At 34.9% G+C, this 23,045-nt stretch overlaps 1 protein-coding gene across 2 annotated transcripts in view; it reads right to left on the bottom strand.

The window, feature by feature from the left end:
• Nucleotides 1-7,519: 7,519 nt before the first annotated feature.
• The window catches only part of LOC122350229 (glypican-6-like), a 179,051-nt gene continuing 163,525 nt past the window's right edge, over nt 7,520-23,045 (bottom strand). For both annotated transcript variants that reach the window (XM_043246568.1, XM_043246576.1), the window contains 3 exons: nt 17,794-17,924; nt 14,139-14,314; nt 7,520-12,018 (listed from right to left, as the gene is read on the bottom strand). In XM_043246568.1, the coding sequence (XP_043102503.1) occupies nt 11,813-12,018; nt 14,139-14,314; nt 17,794-17,924 (513 nt within the window). In that variant the 3' untranslated portion in view covers nt 7,520-11,812. The remainder of the gene's footprint in view (nt 12,019-14,138; nt 14,315-17,793; nt 17,925-23,045) is intronic.

Here is a 23,045-nt window from a genome sequence, read left to right as displayed (position 1 = left end):
TATAATAAAGCCCTAACATATCAAAGATGTTTTTGATAAATATGAGCGCTACGATCAAATCTTTATGATATGCTTTATAAATGAGGCCCCATAATACAGCCTATTGTGACCTAAAATAAATGAAAGTACATTTATTTTGTTATTAAAACTGGTTTTCTTGTATGATAATAATATTTATTTAATATATTGTAATATTATAATAATAATAGTAATAATAATAATAATAATAATAATAATAATAATAATAATAATAATAATAATATATAATAATAATAATAATAATAATAATAATAATAATAATAATAATAATAATACTAATAATAATAATAATAATAATAATAATAATAAGAATAAGAATAATAATAATAATAATAATACTAATAACAACAACAACAACAACAATAATAATAATAATAATAATAATAATAATAATAATAATAATAATAATAATAATTATTATTATTATTATTATTATTATTATTAGTAGTAGTAGTAGTAGTAGTAGTAGTAGTAGTAGTAGTATTAGTATTATAGAGAACTTAAAAAATCACTCAATATTATAACTGAACCTAAATTACACCAAAACACAAAATAATGTTCATATTACCCCTTTAAAATTCATACGTATGTATTCACATGCATATCTTTGATTGAGATTTTTTTAAAGCCCATTAGCACAAGATCATCATTTCTATCCTAAATTACACCAAAATAAATATTCTATTAATAATACAAAAAACTGGTCAGTACACATTCCCCAAGCCTTCCCAGTTGCTGTATGGGGTTAATTTAGTCTTTGCGATCACGTTCTCCGGCGTTCATTAGTATTCCGCGTCCAGAAGCTCCGTGGGGTTCTCCGGGAGCTTTCAGTGGACTCTCATCCAGCGGGAGAGGACACACAGAGGGTCTGTCATGGGAACGGGGCAGGAATAATGGAAAGCATTCAGGAGCAGCGAAGGGTCGGCCCTGTGAGCCGGGTTAAACATGTTTCACACAGGTGAAAGAAACAGAGGCATGTTTCAGATGTCTGCACAGGGACGTCCTGTCTAGAAGGTCAGAGCAAATAAAACACACACAGGGAAACTTCTGTCTTCTTTAACTCGGCCGTCTGTATCATGTATCGACAAATCCTTAGAAGATTTCCCTGGTCATGCAGAAAAAGGCTAGTTCAGAATGGGTCCTATGGTGTGACAGAATAAAAAAAAACTGTTAGAGATGAACATGCTATTCAGAACTCAGAATGAAGATACCGTTTTTTCCTGTTATTTGTGTGTTACGTTTATTATTGTTATTTTTTTTTATGCTATGTCACACCGCAGGACATCCACAATTTTTATTTGTCAACTACCCGTGTACTAATAAACAGCCAACGTGCCAGTAATGTGCGTGCAACTAGTTTAGAGCGAGAGGAAGAGAATTGCCGGTCTATTTTAATTTAGCATATTATAGTATAAAATGAATAAATCTAATGGAGATTATCTAAATAAAAAAATAAAAATAGTAAAAACCTTTTAGCACACAATTATAATGCATAGCCTAAATTGTACCAAAGTCAGTTATATATAATAAAAATATATCTGAATAAAAAAATATATAAAAAGGTCTGCACATTACATTTATTATTGTTATTACTATTTATAAACTACTTATAAACAATGTTAAACCTCTGCTAACTAATAAATACAGACTGAGAAATACTGCTCTAATCAAATGCTATTGTATGATTATAAATGATATCACAAAAAGAGATGATTTTCACATAGAGGAGTGTATTGTTTTGCTACAGAGAAACATTAAAAACACTACTAAAGCAGAGCGGTATTATAAAGGAATCATATTTTAGTTGGAAGCAATGGTTTATGTATAAAAATGATAATAATATATGTAATCTTGATGCATTCATTTCTTACAAACATGCAGCTTTTGGCTTCTGAACGTATTAATTGATGGACTGGAGTGGTCTGGACGTTTCTTATCAGCCGTTTGGACCCTCATTCTGACGGCACCCATTCACTGAAGAGGGACCATTAGGGAGACATTTTGGGTTGAATTGAAATTTCCGGGTAAACTAAAGCAATGGCTCATTAGTTCTTCACAAGAGTGGATTGCATTGTTCTCTAACTACTTTAAATGCTAAAAAGTTTGCAGTTGGGTGAGTTGCAGTCATTCGCGCGGTGGAAGCTTTACCGAGTCACAAATGAGATTTGACGGCTACGGCGGAGGAGAAAATTACAGCACGCGAGTCGCATGAACCGCATGGCGCCTCTTTGTCTTTTTTGGGGATTTGACAGCTCCGGTCCGCATTCGCTTTCACCGTAATGGAAAAGTGCGGGTTGAGATCCCGCTAAAAAGAAAGAAAATTATTATTTTTTTAAAAAACACGAGTACATGACGGAATCGCTTTTGGGAGCGATAATCCCTTAAGGATATCTCGCTTCCAAAAAAAAAAAAAGCCCATCATAATGTCTTCAATTGCTATTCGAGTAGCACTTTCCGAAACAAGAGCACTTCTCGACGCGGCTCCCACGTACACGCTCAGCCTTCATTCACGGCATGATGATAGCTTTTTACCATTGAAAAGCTAAACTTTCTCTCTGAAAAAGTTCTCGCATACAGAAGAGCGTTCAACAGCCAGCTTTTGAGCTTAATAATGTTTACCTGCGTTCAGAGAGAAAACGATCGCTGCAGTCGTTCCGAGTCCTTCAACTTTCTTTGTGCCCGACCGCAAAATATTGATAGACGATGGAAAACGGTAAAAAGACGCATAACCGATTAACCAATCACCTTGAAAGAGGCCAGTTCCTTCAGAGGTGTCCACCTCATCTGCTCCAGTTTCTTTCTCGCTGTCTTTAGCTTGTTCTGCATCCTCCGAAAGCATGCTTCGAAAAGATCTGAATATCACACAATCAACAAACACTGAGAGGAAACCGTGCCATGTACCGTACAAAGGGTAGAAAATAAGCCATTTTACATATTTAACTTTGGATTTAATACATATCTGCTTCTATTCATGATGATGAAATGCACTAGGCTTTATATTGTGCTCTTTCCACAGTAAAAGGTCTTTGTTTCATCCAACGGGGAGGATCTACAAAACCTTTTTATTTAGCTTAAATTATTATTATTATTATTATTAAAAAGAAAACATGACTTGCTGGTTTAATTTATGCCACTCTTGGTTCATATTTGTTCCAAAATCTCAAACACAATGATTAACAATTACTATTTAAGTTACACTTTATCATTAGGTTTCATTCGCTCATTAACTAATTGGAATATCTAAACGACTTAATCTTTGTTCAATTTAAATACCATATCTACTAATAAATCTTTCAAATGAAACCTGTTAACGTGATTGTACCTGGTACCATTAATTAATGCACAAACAAGAACATTTTTATTAACAAGGTTGTTGAAAATATATTGCACAGGGTGAGCATATTCATTTTTAGATTCATCAATGTTTTACTTTAATGGCCTATCTATATTTTGTGCATTTTATGCATTTTGTATTTTTTAATCCGCCGGTTTTGGCTTTTCGCTCTTTGCAGATGATGCAGTTTGAACCTCTCTCAACTCAGTGTGACCTCCACCTTGTTTTTCTTGACGATAAAACAAGGCCACGTTTATGTGGAACAATCTTCCAGCGGGGGAAAGCGTCCGTATTTAAATCCCCGTCTCTAACTTATTTTTGAAATTCATTAGCCTGCATGTGGAATCAAGAACCCATTTAGTTTGTAAACTCTAATGGGACTGGAAAATTGAAAACTCAGATTTAATTTTATTACGCGTTCCCTTATTTCCATGGGAATTACCGCGTCTCTAATATCCCTGTGCTATTAGCCGTAAGTCAAAGGCCATTCCCAATTAGTCTAGAAATGAAGGGTATTATGAAAGCTCGCGTTCACTTTGTACATTCTGACCTTAATATCCTTAATATTGTGCCCTTCCCTTTTTACCGCCCACTATCTCTTAAATAAATGAAGTCGGCATATAAATGAACCGGAATGGGGTCTGTTTTTAAAGAAGGAAAGGTTGGCAAGCCACACACGTTAAACCCGGAGAATCATTGAAGGAAAGGAGTTTTCAGTCAGAAACACTGGGGATCACCGAACGAGTGTAAAGCTCCAATGGGTTGCCAAGTATCTGTAGCTCCTGATTAAGTCATAGTTATGTTGCCTTAAAGCAACAACATAGAGCGTGGCGTTCTACGAGCAATTCATTTTAATGTCTAAAAGCATTTTTGCTGTCAAGAGGGGTATTGACTTTCTGTAGCCATTATTTCTGCTTTAAAACCAAGCAATCTGCCTACCTGCCTACATAGATGACTAGGAGTGCGGCGCCGTCGACTAGGGTTCGGATGAAAGCTCGTGTGTTCAGAATTTCATTACAAGAGTCATTTGAGAGGTCTGTTAAGAAGAAAAAAAAAAAAAAAAAAGGATATTATGTTATCAATATTTCATAACGGGGTGTTCCGGTGTAATGCTCGGTATAATTCAACTGGAACTCCAATTTATCGTATCAAATATTCACATCGTCTCTGGCACCTGATGATTTTTATGACCCGTGAGGTCATTAGCCGAACTGTGTGCTGTGAAATAATGAGATGCGGGCGACAGGGTCACAGAGTCACTGGATTTAGATTCATTTAACTTCACTTTGAGTTCAGCGATAAGAAAGGGACCTAATTAGACATTTTCCTTTTGCTATGAACAAATGCATTTTTTAATAAAAAGTAAAACAATATTATTTGACAAAATTAGGGTATTTAAAAATAAAATGCTCTGGCTTATTGGTTATCATCATATAATAAGTGTATGTATATATTTTATAAATATATATATATATATATTTTATATCTATATGTTTATATATATTTTATATATATATTATAAATATCGTATTATCATCAGTAGTTTCATTTTCATTAATACTTCCTGTTAGTTTGAACTTTTCTGTGTTTTTGAATGTAGTTTTTAGTTTATTGTGATTTTAGTTATTACATTATTTTAGTATTTCTGGACTAATAATCCAAAAGCCAATGCATTAACAATCAACGTGTCTAATTTACATTATTATTATTATTATTATTATTATTATTATTATTATTATTATTATTATTATTATTATTTTTTTTTTTAAATGTTTAAAATATGTTTTGTAAGTATAAACGTCGCTTGATTATATAATGTAGAAAGATTATTATTCTGTATTTTACACATTTTACTAGGTAAAATATTGCAGTTTGAAATAATTATTGCATGCATTAACCCCATTCTGGGGTTTATGGTGCACTTTTTTATTTAAGCAACATTTTTTATTATTTTAGTCATTTTTTTCTATTTCACAAATGTTATGTTGTAAACTGTCACCGTTTCGAATCTTTTAGATTATTTTCTATGTCAATGTTTTAAAATGTATTCATTTAGCTGACGCTTTTATCAAAAGAGACTTACAGCTGAGGAGCACAACAAGCCATTCGTCATAAACACAGGAAATGCTTGCGATATACAGCTTCAGCCGTTCACAGGTTAGTACAAGGTAGACAGAGAGAGATTTAAAAAAAAAAAATGTTTTTGAGCTGCTGCATTCTGAAGTTTCGATTGTGCATGATGAAAGAGCAACGCAGTAGTCCGGTCTAGAGATGACCGGGACCCGAAGAAGAAGTTCTCCAGCTCTCTTAGGATGTTGTGTTATGCAAACCTAGTTTTTGCAATTTGGTTTTTGAAAATCAGCTTGTCATCAAAGATTATACCAAGATATCTGACTGAACTTGATGGGGTGATTGTCAATGAAACTGGGTGGTAGGGAAGACGAGAAGCTCAGTCTTTGCCAGGTTGAGCTGTAGGTGATGTTCTTTCATCCATCCCGAGATGTCCTCCAGGCACCTGTGCAGCTACCGTTGGACCATCAGGTTAAAATGAGAGATACAGCTGTGTGTCATCGGCATAAGAATGATAGAAGAAACCGTGTGTCTGTACGATGGGACCTAGTGAAGTGTGTATAGAGAAGAGGAGGAGTCCGAGAACAGAACCCTGAGGAACTCCATTGAGCAGTGGATGTGCTTTGGAAACCTCCTTTCCCCAGGTCACCTTGAAAGACCTACAGTACAGGTTTTTAAACCCACCATTTTTAAAGTGTCCCATGAGCGTACCATACGTATGGTTTGGTATTAATTAATGTGTGCTATTAGTTTGAGCTTTTCCAGTGTTCTAATTTCATTTATCTAATTATTTTGGTTTCGATTATTCATGATACACATACGCATTTTAAAGGTTGGCATAAAAACAACAAACATATTAATTATTAAACTGTATTGCTTGTGCCTATATTAAGTGTATATATTAAAAAATGTTTTTTGTGTCAAGTCACCATTTCGTTTTTAAGACTTCATGTTTATTATCGTATTATTTAGGTGGATCCAAAGATATAAAAGGTAATAAAAAGGTAAAATAAAAAATAAAATAAAATAAAATAAAGAATTATGATAATAACAGTGTTATAATAAGTCTGTTTTAACCCAGACATATCCTTGATGGGTTTTGTAAAGAGTGGTGTCATAAGAATCACAACTGAATACAAAAATATGTATCCAATATCCACTAGCAGATGCTCATATGAAGTGGATCTAAAAAAAAACAAAAAACAAAACAAAAAACAGCCATTATTTCTTACTGAACACCGCAGTTTAAAGATCATGCACAAACTGCTGGGGATTACTTTAGGCGTCTATTGAGAAATAAGTCATCTGAAACTGTACACTAATGTTAACAAACTGTATTTAGCAGCATCCGCTGTGGGAACAATTCATTCACATGTTCCCACAAAAAAAACATGCATATGCAAAACGCATGTTTTATAATTCCTTACAGCTGCGCAATGTGCACGAAAGCATCAGTTTGCGCCGGGTGCGCAGGCATCGATTCCGAGAATGGTTCGTTAAAGCTTGAATGGACGGTTACAGCAGCACTTCCCCAATCTGCAGAGCTGCAGCACAAATATATATATATATATTTATATTTTAGCAGAGTTGTGGATCGCGCGCGATGAGAGAGAAAGACCCGGTGCTGCAAAACAACATATTAAAAATAAGCATCGTTCTCGCTGACTGCACATGAAAATAATCGACCAAATGGAGGAGTTCTTTCTAATGAATCAATTGAATCGATTGATTTGGGTCAGGTGACTCACTCAATCACCGAACCTTAATTTAATCATGTTTTATGATCCCATCATGCGCTTTCTAGGATGCGGTTTCATTCAGATTGTCCATTAAACCGTAAACACCTCTTATGCTTGTAATTATTCCTTAAAGCCTGATTGATTTTCCTTCCTTCACTGAATTTGATCGCATCAGCGTTTCGATTAAAATCTCTTTTGCTCTGCAGAATGAATGCTTGAGTAATGATGCATGCTTAAATAAACGTTGCATGAGCGTCTCTAATTGACGATCGACTTCATGTGACGAATGCATGCGACCAAAGCTTGCACGCACACACATAAAATGACAACCGATGCGTTTTTTTATATATAAAATGTTTATTTGCACCCCTTCATTACTTGTCCGTATATATGAGAGAGTAACAAAATCCAAATATGCAATCCATTTAGTACTTTTTTTTTCTTTAAAAAAAAGAAAACAAACAAACTGTAAGGCATGTCTGCTTGCACGACATAAACGTCGCATTAAAACTTCACCTATAGTAGCTCAAAGCAGCGTGCTTCAGTAGGAACAACGTTCACTTTCAGACCACAATCTTCTCAAAGTGTTTCGAACATGTATTTGACATGGCTTGTACTTGTTTACATGTAAACGTTTTTCTTTTTTTTTTCTTGTTTCGTCACTCATATAAAGATCTAAATGTGGAACTCAATTTCAAAGTGCAATGTGGAAAAAGAAAGCAAAACGCATAGAAACAGATTCGCTCGGAGTGCCTGGATCTGGTTTGTATCCATCAAACACATTACGACGTGAAAAAATAAAAACCACGTGTCCGTTTTGACGGATGGACGGCTTAGTCTTCGCATCCTCCGAGACCGATAAAATAGGCGATACCGTTCAATCGGTATCATCAGAGAAAAGCCAAATACATTCAGACCACAAGTAGAAACACGCAAGCTATTAGGAAAAGTTTTACATGACATGCTTCGTCTTCGGATTCTGACAGGAGCGCACGAGAACGGAGGGCAATGGAAGAGAAAAACGGCAGTTTTTGCGTTAACTTGCCCCTTCGTGATCCACTGTATATAGCAACCAGCCCATTTGAGACCCTCAACCACTTTCGACTTCCTTGAAGTAAAGTTTTCGTCTGAAGAGCATTCATGAATTACGCCGTTTGTGTTTTTTTCTTCTTCTGCATTCTTCGGCGTTCACACCTAACACTTAAAGTCAACATGAATTGACCGATTATGCTCCCTTTAAGTGAGAAAAACACGATTTTAAAGCGAATTTTAGCCCTTATGTTGTGTTCTTGTCATTTTGACCTGCAGCGAATTTGATTAAAAACCAAAAACCAAAAAACAAAGTTAATGTTTAAGCATTGTCTCTCCCGGTTCTGAGTTTTTTGTTTTTTCCTTTAAGCTCCTCATTAAACTCGGAGGTGTCCCTGTTCATGTAGGCTAGTCTTTTTTGACCAGGAACACAACAAGTTCAACGAGGAAGTAAAAAACGACCGAACAAAAAAAAAAAACTAGATAACTTTTAGGCGCGACAATTTTAAAATAGATGTAAAAATGGTAAAAAAAAAAAACATATTATTTTATGCCAAATATCATATTTATGAAACATGATATATATAAAAAGAAAATAATTGTGTGTAGTTTTAGTAATATTTACTCAACCAAACCAATCAAACCTGTGCTAAAAAGCAAAAAAGGCAAAAATATTGAATATAAGATCTAGGGCCTTATTTATACAGCGTGCGCATGCACAGATTTGATCGTAGAGTGTGCTTATACTTAAAACCACGCCAATGTCAGGGTCTGAGCAGACGTGTGCATTTTTTATTGGGAGTATTGCAGGTTTTTGAAAACGTAAAGAGTTCCTGCCGCTCGCTGCTGCAAATTATGATGATCGGTGAGGTTTTGCGTTAATGACATTAATTAGAAAGACGGAGAGCCGAAACCATTTATTTGCGCGCAAGTTCAAGGTCCTTTGAGATGAACAGATTTCACACCCGAAAGAGAGGCGTACTCGGGTTTTCTCGTTTATACGTTCATACGAAAAATGGTCGCAAGATCACATTTAGCATGGTTTCTACGCAACATTTTCTAAATGAGGTCCCTGGTGATAATAGAGCACAGTGACAGATTTACAAGCAATGCAAATGTCGTTTTTTTGGATGAGGAACACCAAACTAGGATGTTCTGCACGGCACAAGGGCTAGGAAGATGTTACAGTGAATAGGATTTAAAATCTGACTTCATGTTGACTTTAAGACACAGCTATGTGTTCGACCTTTCCTCAACGTGCCCTCTCTCTTGGCTCACTGAATTTCTCATTTCCAAAACCCACGAGATGCTTTCTGAGCCTTTCTGGGAAGACAAAAGTACCCAGGCATGAGCAAAAAGCACATCGTCTTCTGCTACCTGTCCTGCCTTCAAATACCAGACGCAGTGGAGCGTCGCCGGACTCTCTCGCGTTTCATTTCCGAAGCTGTTTGCGCGTCTATATTCCACACGCCACCCCGCACTTTAATTCAACCTTCACGCATCTCTGAGAAAAGAACATTAGAGGATCTTTTAGCATCTTTGCATTTCAGTGATGACAAGAGCGTGATGCATGAGCAGGCGGCTCTCAACATAAAGCGCAGCTTTATGGTTCCGGATGAATGCACGGCGTCCTTCCATAAACCAAAGAGTTGTTTGGAGAAGCTGTCATTAAACGATACATTAACACATGCCAGCATTCATAACGGGAGGTCTGAGCCATTAAACCGCTAATTCTGTCGGTTTGCTCGATGTATTTGAATAGCGCTGGATTGGGAACATTCATAACTACAGATACAAGTCAAACCAAGAAAGTGCTCTTATAACATTCTAAGCGACTCAATGGGCCTCGTTCGTGAAACATAAGCAGAACAATGTAAATCGTATATATATATATATATATATATATATGTTTTGAACGCGGTTTAAAATCAAGGCGTAGTTCACTCAAAAACTAAAGTTATAAAATTAAGCGGGTGTAGATGTTTCGACAGATTTGGATAAATGTAGCATTGCTTCACGGATGCCCTGCAGTGAATGGGTGCCGTCAGAACGAGAGCCCAAACAGCTGATAAAAAAACATCTCTATAACTCCGGCCCTTGTGAAGAGGGAGGCTATTAGTTCGTAAGAAACAAATCCATCATTTAAGTCGAAACCTTTGCTTCAGGACTAAATTTGAGTGAAAAAAACATCTCCTGTTGTCTCTCACATTAATATCCACTCACATATTTGTTTAGAGCTGTTTTAAACCGTTTCAGCTCGTAAACAGCGCAGAGATTCAGAGAAGATGACTTGTTATCATTCACGTTTTTATCAGCTGTTCGACTCATTCTGACGGCACCCATTCACAGTAGGGTGAAATGCAATGCTACCGGCTTTAGTTTCATAAACGAGGCCTGCTGTTTCACAACAAAATAATTTTGTAAATGCAAATGGTTATACATGAAACGATGATATGGCGGGTTACATATAAAAACTGAAAAAAAAAAGGTTGTTAAGTAAATGAGGGTTATGCATACATAATCCATTACATTGATGAATATATAAACGAGCGTAAGGAACATGAATCAGTCGGGTTTAACACTGGCTTTTCAATAGAAAAAAAACTATCCCAAATCAGAAAGTTATTTTAAAGCAGCCCGTTTCAGGCACATCCCAAACAAACAACGAAACAAAAAAAAGACCTTGGTTAAATTAATTATTGGGTTTGAAAGAGCAAAAAACATCATTCTTTTGCAAGAGCTGTTTTGTTAGATACGCGCTTTCGAATAAAAGTTGCTAACTGGTAAAGCCAAAATATATAATTATATTAGAAATATAAATAAATCTTTCTCTGTAAGAAAACATTTTATAACTAAAACCTTTATATATTAAGATATGGATCATTAATTTTGAATCAAGCAGGAGCAGCCCTCTGTAAGACTCGACCTTCACGCTCACCCAAAGCCATCCCAGGTCCTAGAAAACGACCGTCAGCCGAGCAAAACAACAACAAAAACACTTCAACGGAAGAGTAAAGCGTTAAAATTGTGTGGAAATCACAGTTGAAAACATTTACTCATGACCTCCCCATGCATTCTCACAGTGGTACATAAACAAGTCGATTCATATAGATTTTTATTCTTACTTTTTTTTTTCTTTATAACGTCTGCTTTTAATGAACTCGGGAGGGGCGTAACGCAAACAAAAAAAACGAAAAGAAAAAAAAAAACAAAAAGCGTATTTTCGTCGTCTCGCTTTATGCAGTATAAAAGGAAAACAAAAATAGATTTTCATATTTCCCCATTCTCTCCCGAAAAGGCAAAAGCGACCCCCTTTAGCACGGCGACCGCTTTTCCTTCCCAAAAGTTTGCTTTTCTTTTAACTTCATTTAGAAACGAGAGCAGTCGGCTTCTGATTGCACCAAGCATTCTTTGGAACAAGCAGGATGCAAAGGTTTCCTCTTCACGTCTAGCTAGCTAGCTTGCTCTCCTTTTTTCATGGGCTTTTTCTTGCTATTTTTTTTTTTTGGAAAACGTCCGGTCCAGGTAGGGAAAGGCTAACAGCGCGAGCGACGCTGCTTCTGTCATATGCGTCCGTGTGGCTGCGTGCCGCCTCCTGCCATTATCTCCACCGCAGCAGCAGCAGCAGCCACGTGAGGGCCGTTCCGGCGGAGAGTAACCGCAGCGAGGGCGTCTGCCGGGGGCCCGCCGCGTCTGCCGGGGGCTGAGGGTCGCTCTTGTCTGCTTCCAGCATCGGTGGCTCCGTGTGGACCACTTCTGGCTCCGTGGTGAAGCCGCTTCCGCTGCCCGAGCCGCTCTCCTCGTCACCTGGAGCACAGAAACACACACAACGGTCGGTGTGAGAAGAAATGCATCTGAAATCGCAGAAAAGCGTGGGAATAAAAGCATCAAGTGTCGAAATGTCCAACTTTAGTGTCTGTGGAATTGTTCAGAAAAATTTAACAAACATGAGCGTGTGAATATTTTGTACTTTTTTTCTACTTCTGTCAATTAACTGCATCCAAAATATTAAAATAAAATAATAATATAACAAAATAATTTTTCTTTACAAAGTATATGTGTGTGTGTGTACTGTGTATATTTATTATGTATATATAAATAACTTTTATTATGGATGTGATTAATCATGATACATAGATATATATATATATATATATATATATATATATATATATATATATATATATATATATATATATATATATATTAGAATTTAATGTGTTTTTAAAGGGCATAATAACTGCATTTTTCTATATGAAATCAATATATATTATACACTTAATATTTTAATTTCTATTTATTTTTGAAATCTTTTGTTCAGTTTCTCAGTAACTTCCTTTACTTTTTGCTCCTTATTTTATGCACATATTTTTAAATACTTAAAAGGCTCTGTGTTATACACTATATATACTGTATTATTATTTTATGTTAATATTATAACATTTTAATGTAATAATGTGTTTTAATGTGTGTTTATAATTCAGTTTAATATATATATATATATATGTGTATAATCACAATAGATATTTATTTTCAGCTTATTTTTAAATACAAATCATATTTATTCATGTGCTTGCATCAATTTACTTATTTCTGAATTGATTTACTTGATAAAATAATAAGTTAGTCCCTACACAGGTTTAGAGTCGCTCCCGAAGTCGAGACACCTGAGGACGAGAATATTCCCGCCATTATCATAATTCAGCTTCCTGTTGGTGTGAGTTTGTGACAGACGAGGGATCTCATTTCACTGACTCTGGCAGAGGGTCTAGACGGCGTGTGACGCTTTCTGACGCCGTCGAATGATTAATGGAGCCAGCGGGCGGCCGTTTGAGGGATGGGCTGGCCTCTTTACGGGGAATAACACATGCTGGAGAGCTTTTGCATCAGAAAAGGGGTGTAAATGCGCACGACGGTTCGGGCTTATTTTTATCTGTGCAATTGAGTCTATTTTCATCTATGCATTATGCCTTTAAGAAAGTCAGATCTAAAGTAGGTCGAAGCCAAAATAAGTGTCAATAACAGAGCGTATGGTGCATGACTTAAATACTAATGTGTCTCCTTGAGAACAGAGCGGCGCACGCACAGAGAGGAGCTGACTTTTTCACCTTTCAGTTGTTTGTGTCCCTCAATATTGCACGGAAAAGTCAACACAGACTTCAATATGAATTCTCCGACTTACCAAATTAAACACAACTGGGAAGTTATGAATTGTGTAACGTCTCATTTTTACATTTTGTAAGCGATAATGCTCGCAATACCAATTTAACGCACAGCGTTTTAATCAATTAATAATTTCAGCCTGAATTGCTTTGAATAAACTTTTTGTAGTATCTTATATATCTTTCTATTTTACAATATGTGTTATATCTCTTTTAATATGTAACAGATTTATTAATACATTTAAGTATATACATTTACATATATATACATATATATATATATATATATATATATATATATATATATACATATATATATATATATTTAATATATATAAATATATATAAATTTTAATATATATGTATATATATATATATATAAATATAATACATTTTAATGTATATATATATATATATATATATATATATATATATATATATATATATATATATATATATATATATATATAATATTTTTTGTTTTCTGACAATTAAATGTATGCAATAAATCTAAATTGTATATGCATTGTAAAAAAATAAATCTTTTTAAAAACATAAAAAACAAAAAAATATTTATTTGTATAATATTGAATGTGTGTTAAATTGTTTTGTATTATAAAATGTCTAGTTACTTCAGGTAAAATGACATTATATTGTTATTTTCAGCATTTGCTTTTTAGTCTTATTTAGTGAAAACTGCACACTGCATATTTTTACTGATGTTTCTGACACTTTTTTATTTTTTTTTTAAAGGAAGCGACTCACTGGAGTCCTGGAAGTAGACGTCTTTGCCGTTGTAAGCGTTTCGCAGCTTGTTGGTCATCACTCTCAGGGTCATGATCTGCTGTCTGATGAAGGTGTCCGGTCTCGTGATGTCCACTTCCACCTCTGGGTTGTTGAGCTGGTTCGTCAGGCCGTCTTTTACAACTTCAGGGAAGTATCTGGAAATCAGCACGCAGACATTTGGCGAGAATATTATATTCGCAGTCGGGGGTTCAACAAACGCATAAATGATAAATGATCACTTTTTTTTTGAGCCTGTGATTTGATATAATCTATATTTGATTAAAAAGCGAAGTGCAAAATGCAATAAATTAAACAAAAGTCATCATTTATGCAAAAACGATCACGCGCCTCCAAGTGCATTTTCTCCAGCCGATTCTAACGAAACCTTAATATTTAGTTGCATTAGTTGCGGTCACGTGACGGAGCTGTTGACTCGAGCGTGACCCTATCAGGAGACTTCAGCGGGATCAGCACCTCTCACGTTCACATTAACATGCCCTGCAGCTCCAACATTGTGTGCAGAATGACTTCATTTGCAACATTCAGTTGCAGCGCGCGCATCACAAGTCAGCGTTTTTGCGTCGCCCCGCGCTGTAGAACACAAGAATAATGGCAGGCTGCAAGCTGCACTTTCACCTATAGCGTGAAAATCACCTTGCTGCAAAAAGGTGCAGACGTTACTAGATCTGCATTTCTTGAAGGAAATGTTGTGCTTGCAAAGGCAGCTAATAAAAGTGTTAAAGATTCATTTAAGGAAATGAGAAATACTTTTAATAAGTTAGCGTTATATAACAGATATTTCTGGTAAATCTCAAAAAAGGGCATTATAGGGTGATCTGATATAATAATAAATTATGTATTTTTGAATTTTGTGTAATTAAATGTACCGCTTGTCCAGGAAAAAGACAAGCAAGATGTGTTTAACTATTTAATTTAATTTAATTTAATTAAATCTTATTTTATTTTATTTTATTTTATTTTATTTTATTAATTTCAAGAGATTTCCTGGTTAAATAAAATGTAAATAAAATAAAAATAAAGCACACTTCAGCGGAGTATATTCTTTTAAGTAGTTGCAAAAAAAGCAAATGCAAATTTTGTAAATAAATAATTTAGCAAATTCTGAGAATTAGAGTCTTTAAATGTGTTTACTTTGTAAATTTAAATACATTTCATTGCATTAATTAAATATTATGCATCCAAGCGACAAATTAATAAATAAATAAATGGTACGTTTAACATGACTAGTTGTAGTCAAACCTATTTATTTACTGTACATTTATTTTAATTAATTGAACATTATTGCAAAGACTATTCAGTCAGTTTCTTTGCAAAATAAAATTTAAAAGGTAACGTTGATGAGGTTTAAAATATAATAATATAGAAAATGTTCATTTATTTAAAAGCATTTATTTGTAATAAATTATAAATAAATAAATGATGTTAATTTATTAATCATATACATATATAGTATACACATTCAACTTAAAATCTATAGTACCATACACAGTACTGTATATAGTATAAATCCAAACTAAACGAAATTGTAGTCAAAATTTATTTAATTTAATAAAATTGAATAAGACCATTAAATATTTCTGAACATTATAAATCCAAACAATATGCAATCAGTCTACAAAATAAAATATATAGTGGAATTAATTAAGTAAGCGTTATGAATATGAACGGTGATGAAAGCCCGACGATCTACACAAAGAAGTCTGAATTAATTGCATATACCACGTTTGCCTCTGCTAAATTTCTGCGTCTTTGTCTGAACCCCGTGAGTCTGTATAAACACATGTTGCAGCATTATTCATGCAACCAACTCTATTGAGATCTAATCTCCTAATAAGCACTTCACCAAGAGGTAATTGTTTGCGCCTAATTAATATTTCAGGTGGTGCTTTGTGTAAAAATAAACGAAACTTGTTGAATGCTCCCAGGTTGCGGCATCGCAAATGTGCTCCTATTCAAATGCAATCCGTGCGGTTTTTATGCCGTAATTAGCCAATTACGAGACATGTGTAGTCCATGGAGACCAGATCTGACAAATATATATATATATATATATATATAAAAAATCACAAGTATATAAGCTCCACCAAGTCGTTTCATTTGTGTTCATTTGTCTTTTAGGTGCTCTAAAACAGCCTCTCTTCACACACTACGGGTCATTTACATGATGAGGCCGCTTGGAGAGAAAATGAAACACATCTTATATTGCACCATCTGCTGATATTATCACTTGTGGAGGACTGAAAGCGGACGGGTTTTCTGCCAAGCCGTCTGGCTCATCGTCAAGGGCGGGCAGACGGAGTGACAGACATCATGTATGTTCGTGAACTGCTCTAAAACCACAGGCCTGTCCATCCATACAAACCTCTGATCACACTCGAATGCATTGATAGCTTATTAGTATTGCAAGTCAGGACAAATAATAAGTTAAAACCAACGGTTTTATTTATTTTTTTTTACACAAAGTGGCATAGTTGTTTATAGATGAAACATTTCACCTTCACATATTAATATATAGAATACCATTCAAAGGTTTGGGAATGGTGAGATTGATAGATGGACTGACTGACTCTTTAGTATTATCATTTAAAATATACTTTTTGAATTTGAATTTATTTTAAAATGTAATTTATTCATTTGATGCAAAGTTGAAATTTTATTATATTACATTATGCCTTCAGTGTCACATTTGTACTCTTAAATGCAAGTATGCAAGTATTAATGTCTTTGTACTGACCCCAAACATGAACCTGTTACCCAGAGTAAAATAGTCAGAAATGGTTATTACAAATTAAATTAAATTAAATTAAATTAAATTAAATTAAATTAAATTAAATTAAATTAAATTAAATTAAATTAAATTAAATTTCCCTTTAACATTTTAATTTAAAATTTTAAATGTTAAAGGAAACATACCTTAACTTGTTGCCCAGATTTATTTACAAATTTACTTTAATTTAATTACATTTTAATGCAATTTAAATGTAAGTAAATTTAAATTAAAATTGTATACCACCAAAAGATATTACAATATTTGCTTATATTCAATTCAATTCAAAATTCTATTGTTTATTACAAATAAAAAAATAAATTAAATTAAATTTCATTTAATTAATTTAATTTAAAAGGGAAACAAATGTGAAAAGGTTAAGTTATTACTAATTGAATTGAATTTCAAATTGTATACTACCAGAGGATAATACAAAATTTGCACATATTCAGTTCAATTCAAGACTCTATTATTTATTAAAAACTAAATAAATTAAATTAAATTAAATTAGAAGATTAAATTAAATTAAATTAAATTAAATTAAATTAAATTAAATTAAATTAAATTAAATTAAATTTAAAAGGGAAACAAACTTGAAAAGGTTATTACTAATTGAATCGAATTTCAAATTGTATATCACCAGAGGATAATCCAAAATTTGCGCATATTCAGTTCAGTTCAACATTCAAATATTTATTTACAGCAACCTTCCATTGTACCAAAAGCGTGTTTTGTATTTCCCTGTGACCTATTACGGCTCAAACAATTACAGCGGAAGGTGTCATTGAAGAACAACAATCTGCAATGCGACTCAAGGGAGTGTGTGTCTGAAGGTGACCGTCGTACCTTCCCTTTGTGTGACTGTTCCAGCACTGCTCCTCATCTGGGTCAGTCACTTCGTCCTCTGCACAGATGCCGTCTGGCAGCGACGACCAGAATTTGTTCGACTCCTTCAGCTTCTCCTTAATGTCGATCACCTGGAATCACGCACAGAGAGTCGGTTCAGCACATGCAGCACTACTAAAATACCCTGAGAGAGTGAAGATTTCTGCACATTTTGAACTGAGGGATGGATTGAGTTGGGATTATTATAAAGGAGGAGGAAGATGAGGCCAACAATTTGCATGGAAATCTCATTCCGGCTTGCCGCACAGCTCACTTTTTCAGTTTTAACACTGTTAGATAATTCATTGGGGACCAGGTGCAAGTCTAATCCTCCACTAAGCTGTTCTGGCATTTTTTTTTTTTTTTTTTGTACCAACCAGAAGGAAGGATTTTCTGAAAGTGACTGAACGGAATCGCTGGAATCTATTCTCAACCCACCACGGAGTAGTGAGAGGTTTATAAATTGGACTTATTTGCAGGCATTATGCCAAGATTTATCTGTAAAAACTGCCTAAAAATGTCTAGTCCATTGTTAGACGTGTCACTGGCTGTCTGTTTCGCTCTTTACATGCCTTATTAAATGGTTTCTGTTCTTCAGCTCCGTAGACATGCTATCTCTGCTATTTATTGGCTAGCTGTGCTTGTTAAGGTAAGCATCACTAGTATTTAAAATTGGGATCACGATTTCAACAACCAGCAAATTGTAATTACACGACGGTTGCAACTTTTGTATCACTTTTGAATCATTTTTCAGTGACACTTTCTGCGAGTTACATCGTTGTGGCGACAAGTGACCGTATTCGAGCGAGTCAGCGGTTCTTTCATTCAGACGATTTGCTCAGAAACACAAACGAAACTGTGTCGCGTCTTTATTAGCGTGTCATTGAATCGTTCACTCAACCAATGTGTTTAAAACTGCTTTATTTTGAAAATAAAAAGAGGAAAAAAACAGGTCAATTACCATCTTATAAAGTCAAAATCTGCATGTTTGTATGAAACAAATCCATCATTAGGACACATTTAACTTTAAGATATGTGTCCTCTGCTCATGATATCGCTTTCTCCAGTGAAAAAGTTGAATCATTCACTCAACCAATTCATTTAAAAAAAAATAAAATGTATCCATCACAGAATAAAGCACTTTAAAACTAATCCTTTCTAAAAAAAACAAAACAAAACAAAAAACAGAAACAGATTTGTACGAGACCTGGCTGCTTTTAGGATTGACTCAATGAATTGCTCATTCAACTGATTCATTCAAAACACTGATTCAACCAGGAACAAAGCATGTGAGTTTCTGACTGAAGCATTCAGAAACATGGAGTTACAGAGTGTTGTTATAAGTGACTCATTGAATCGTTCATTCAGATGATTCATTCAAAACACAGGTTCATTCAGGAACAGAGCGTGGAGTGTCTGACCGAATAATTAATTGATAAGCTGGAGCATTTGCGGACACTGATAAAACTACTGGGAATAATTATGAGTGAGTTATTAAATCATTCATTCAATCAATTCATTCAAGACATCGATTTATTCAGGAAAAAAAGCAGGAACTGAAGCATTCATGAGCACGAATTCACTCAGGGACAAAACTAAGTAGCTGAATTGGTTATTCAATTAAATCAAAAGAAGCTGAATTATTCAGGAAGGAAAAGCGCTACCTCTTGTTCAGAGATTTGAGGAAGAACCAAATCTATCTGGCAACGCTGTCATCGAAACTGTAAGACACTGAACTTATTGTTTACTGGTCTGCTGTTGAATTGCACGAATAATACATTCGTTTCATGACTCAGTCCCGAGCTTTTGTGCTAAAGACATGAATTATTCTCTGCTTATGTGGCTTAATGAAAAAACTATATGCCATTACTATAAGTGATGTTTATTTTTTTCCCAGATGGACCATAAAACTAAATAATTCAATGAAATTAGTGTCATGACACAATTATGTAAAGAAAAGAAACGCTAACCGGATCCATTTTGAGAGCTGAACAGATTGCTTTAAAGATTTCTATCGAGAGTTTAGAGACTTGCATATTCCTCTTTGCATAAAGTTTACGTTTTAGGTCAAAGTAAAACGGCCTCAGACGATCTTCACTCAACCAAAGGTGCACTCTATTATTTATCTGCATTATACTCTTACTATTAGAGTAAATTAGCTGATGCCGAGACATTACAGACTCATCGATAAAATCTCGCCTTCTGGTACATCACCAGTTCTGAACCCAGAGCCTCAGACGTGCACGGATTGATTTTATTAATGAAGTGCACCGCACTCCAGAAAGCAAACAGATTGATGCTTATCAGTGGAGGGCTCTGATCTGATGGGAGATACGGTACATGCTACACAAATCGTAGGAAATACCTTGTCATGTGACCTGAGTCAGGGGATAAACACAATTCTCCACTCTTGGGCGTTCTATACAAATGCCAGAATGATGGAAACCTTTTTAAAACGTTGTAGTTATCATTTATAATTGTTACTTCATAAGAACGGATTTTGATGAATGTAGCGTTCCATCCTCGTTTTAGCAATGGACGCACTGCAGTGAATGGGTGCCGTCAGAACGAGAGTCCATCTTAACATCCTAATAATCCACACCACTCCAGTGCATCGGTTTACATCCTGAGACATTTTTCACATTTTGGTAAAATATGAGTCCTCTATCTATGATGTTGCTTTCTCCACTAAAAAAAAACAAAGTCAGAACAGCTCTTTGATCTGAGAGATGGGTTGAAAGTGGATTTTTTCACTTAACATTAAGCATTATTATGGATTATAGACTATATTTTTAGCCTGAAGCGAGGTTAAAATTTAACAATGATGGTTAAAACTCTTAATGATGCTTTTTTACTTGGGTTACTTGCGGATTATTGTGTTGTCATTCTGACGGCACCCATTCACTGCAGAGCAAGTGATGCAATGCTGATAACGAAACAAACTCATCGACATCTTGGAGTAGATTTTCAGCAAATTTAAGTCGTTAGGTAAACTTTTACATTTGATGTTGGATGCTTAGATATTTTTACTGGAAAATGAGATGAAAGGAAAGGGTTTTACTTCATAACAGTGAAGAATTTTCAGCTGCACGACTGCATTACATTGATCCTTGACGTTGGGGTTGTTTTTTTTTTTTCATTTATTTTCTGATATTAGTCACGTATGAGTCCCAGAGCCCTGGAAGAATCATTACGCAATTTGCCATAAATACCTCAAGTAAAGTGACATTAATTCTTGTTGGCACAGGAAACCTGTATGTGTCATCATGTGAGTATATTAGGTTTCTGACAAATAATAACGATATAATGGGATTAAAAGGTGCCGGGTGTCACGTTCTGCGGAAATAAGCTGTGCTAAATGACGCCGGGGTTATCTGCCGAGTCAACAGCAACAGCCAGAGGCACGACATTAAAGAATGTGTATTGACGGCGTGTCAGAGTTGGAGACCGCTTTGCCCTTTTTGAAGTGCTAATCTGTGAGCACGGGCTGTAGAGATCTGGAGCGCTTTCACACCACGCTTTTGGTTAGCATTCGTAAGCTGTTAGGCTGGATGCTGATATTAACACCTTAGCATGGATGCTTTAGGAGGGTGTCGAGATAAACACACAACGGAACGTACAGCTGAGATGATGATGATGTTTCTTTTTTGTTATATTCAGTACACGCGGGATTAGATGAGCCTTATGTAACAAATAGACGGACGAAGAGTTTCTTCCAGACACGAAAAAGGAATTAAAAAGACAGAATGGATGCTTCCCCAAAATCAGTAGTGATTTTACAGTAATAAACTTTATTTGTAGTAAAAAAAAAAAAAAAAAAATATATATATATATATATATATATATATATATATATATATATATATATATATATATATATATATATATATATATATATATTTTTAATGAATATTTAGTTTTTATAGGAATACTAAAATGTATTTTGTAATAAAAAAAATTGAAAAAAACTAACGCTGCTTCGCACAAATCATTTTACTGTAATTTTACTTTTTACGCAAAACTGTAACTTTTACTGTAATTTTACTGTAATTTTTACTGTAATTTTACTGTAATTTTACTTTTTACGCAAAAAGACCTGTTTGACCTGTTTTGCTATACTATATTTCAATCAATGAATCACTGTTATTTATATAGCTCTTTTACCAATACGCATTGTTTCAAAGCAGTGAACAGTATCAAACAAGAGAACAGAGTGATAGTATCGTATAATGATACGATTAAATACTTAATTTTTATTAAATGTCTCTGTAATCAAATTGATGGTAATCACTAGAAATTAAGTGGTGAGTACTGTGTATATATGTGTATATATATATATATATATATATATATATATATATATATATATATATATACACACACACACACATATATTTTTTGCCTGTGCCCAGTACAACATCAAACAAAGCACTTTTATTTGCACAACATATCAGAGGAAAATCTACTATTCAGCAGCTATCTTTCTGCAAGTCGTTGCATAAACACCACCGAGGCAAAGGTGAGAGAAATACATTTCATTCATGCAAACATTTCTTTCCAGCAAGACCACTAGATGCTGCTGCACCTCTGAGAGAGAGCGAGCGAGCGAGCAGCAGAGAGATATAGAGAGAGAGAGAGAGACTCCCCAGACAGCAGAGAGCGTGCCAAGAGCACGCATATAAATAAATAAACCAACTCATGTTTCAAAGGTGTATTAAAATACATGCTGTGTATTAAGAGAAGCCTTATGTTAGCGGTAAGTGAGTGGCTGTATATTGGGCAGCGCTGCGCGCTGGGACAGGCTGAGGATCGTCTAACCGTTTCGGCCACACAGATCATTAGCGCGCAGGCCTGCCAGAAGGGATGAGTTAAGGGCAGAACTGCTATTCGCTTGGGCCTCATTGCTCAACACACGTCCGAGCTCAACAACAGCCAGACAGACCGAGTCCGAGCGCCGGGGCATCATTCCCTCCATGTGCCACGGCTCCACACGTGGCTTCCCAGCAAACCTCCTCGGTGACGTGATGCTCCGAAGTAATACTTCAAAGACGCACATCGTCTCCAACCTGTATGCCTTTATTTCTTATTACGTGGAAAAACGGACGTTTTTGCGGTCAAAAAGTGGGAAAAAGATGGGCTCGTAGCTTAGAAAACATTTCTGTAACAGTGTTATCTGTGGAAAAGCATGCTTATTATTATTATTATTCAATTAA

The sequence above is a fragment of the Puntigrus tetrazona genome, chromosome 1 (genome assembly GCF_018831695.1).
Source record: "Puntigrus tetrazona isolate hp1 chromosome 1, ASM1883169v1, whole genome shotgun sequence".
NCBI classification, from domain to species: domain Eukaryota; kingdom Metazoa; phylum Chordata; class Actinopteri; order Cypriniformes; family Cyprinidae; genus Puntigrus; species Puntigrus tetrazona.
The sequence above is the reverse complement of the archived record's forward strand: the minus strand, read 5'-3'. Positions and strand labels throughout refer to the sequence as shown.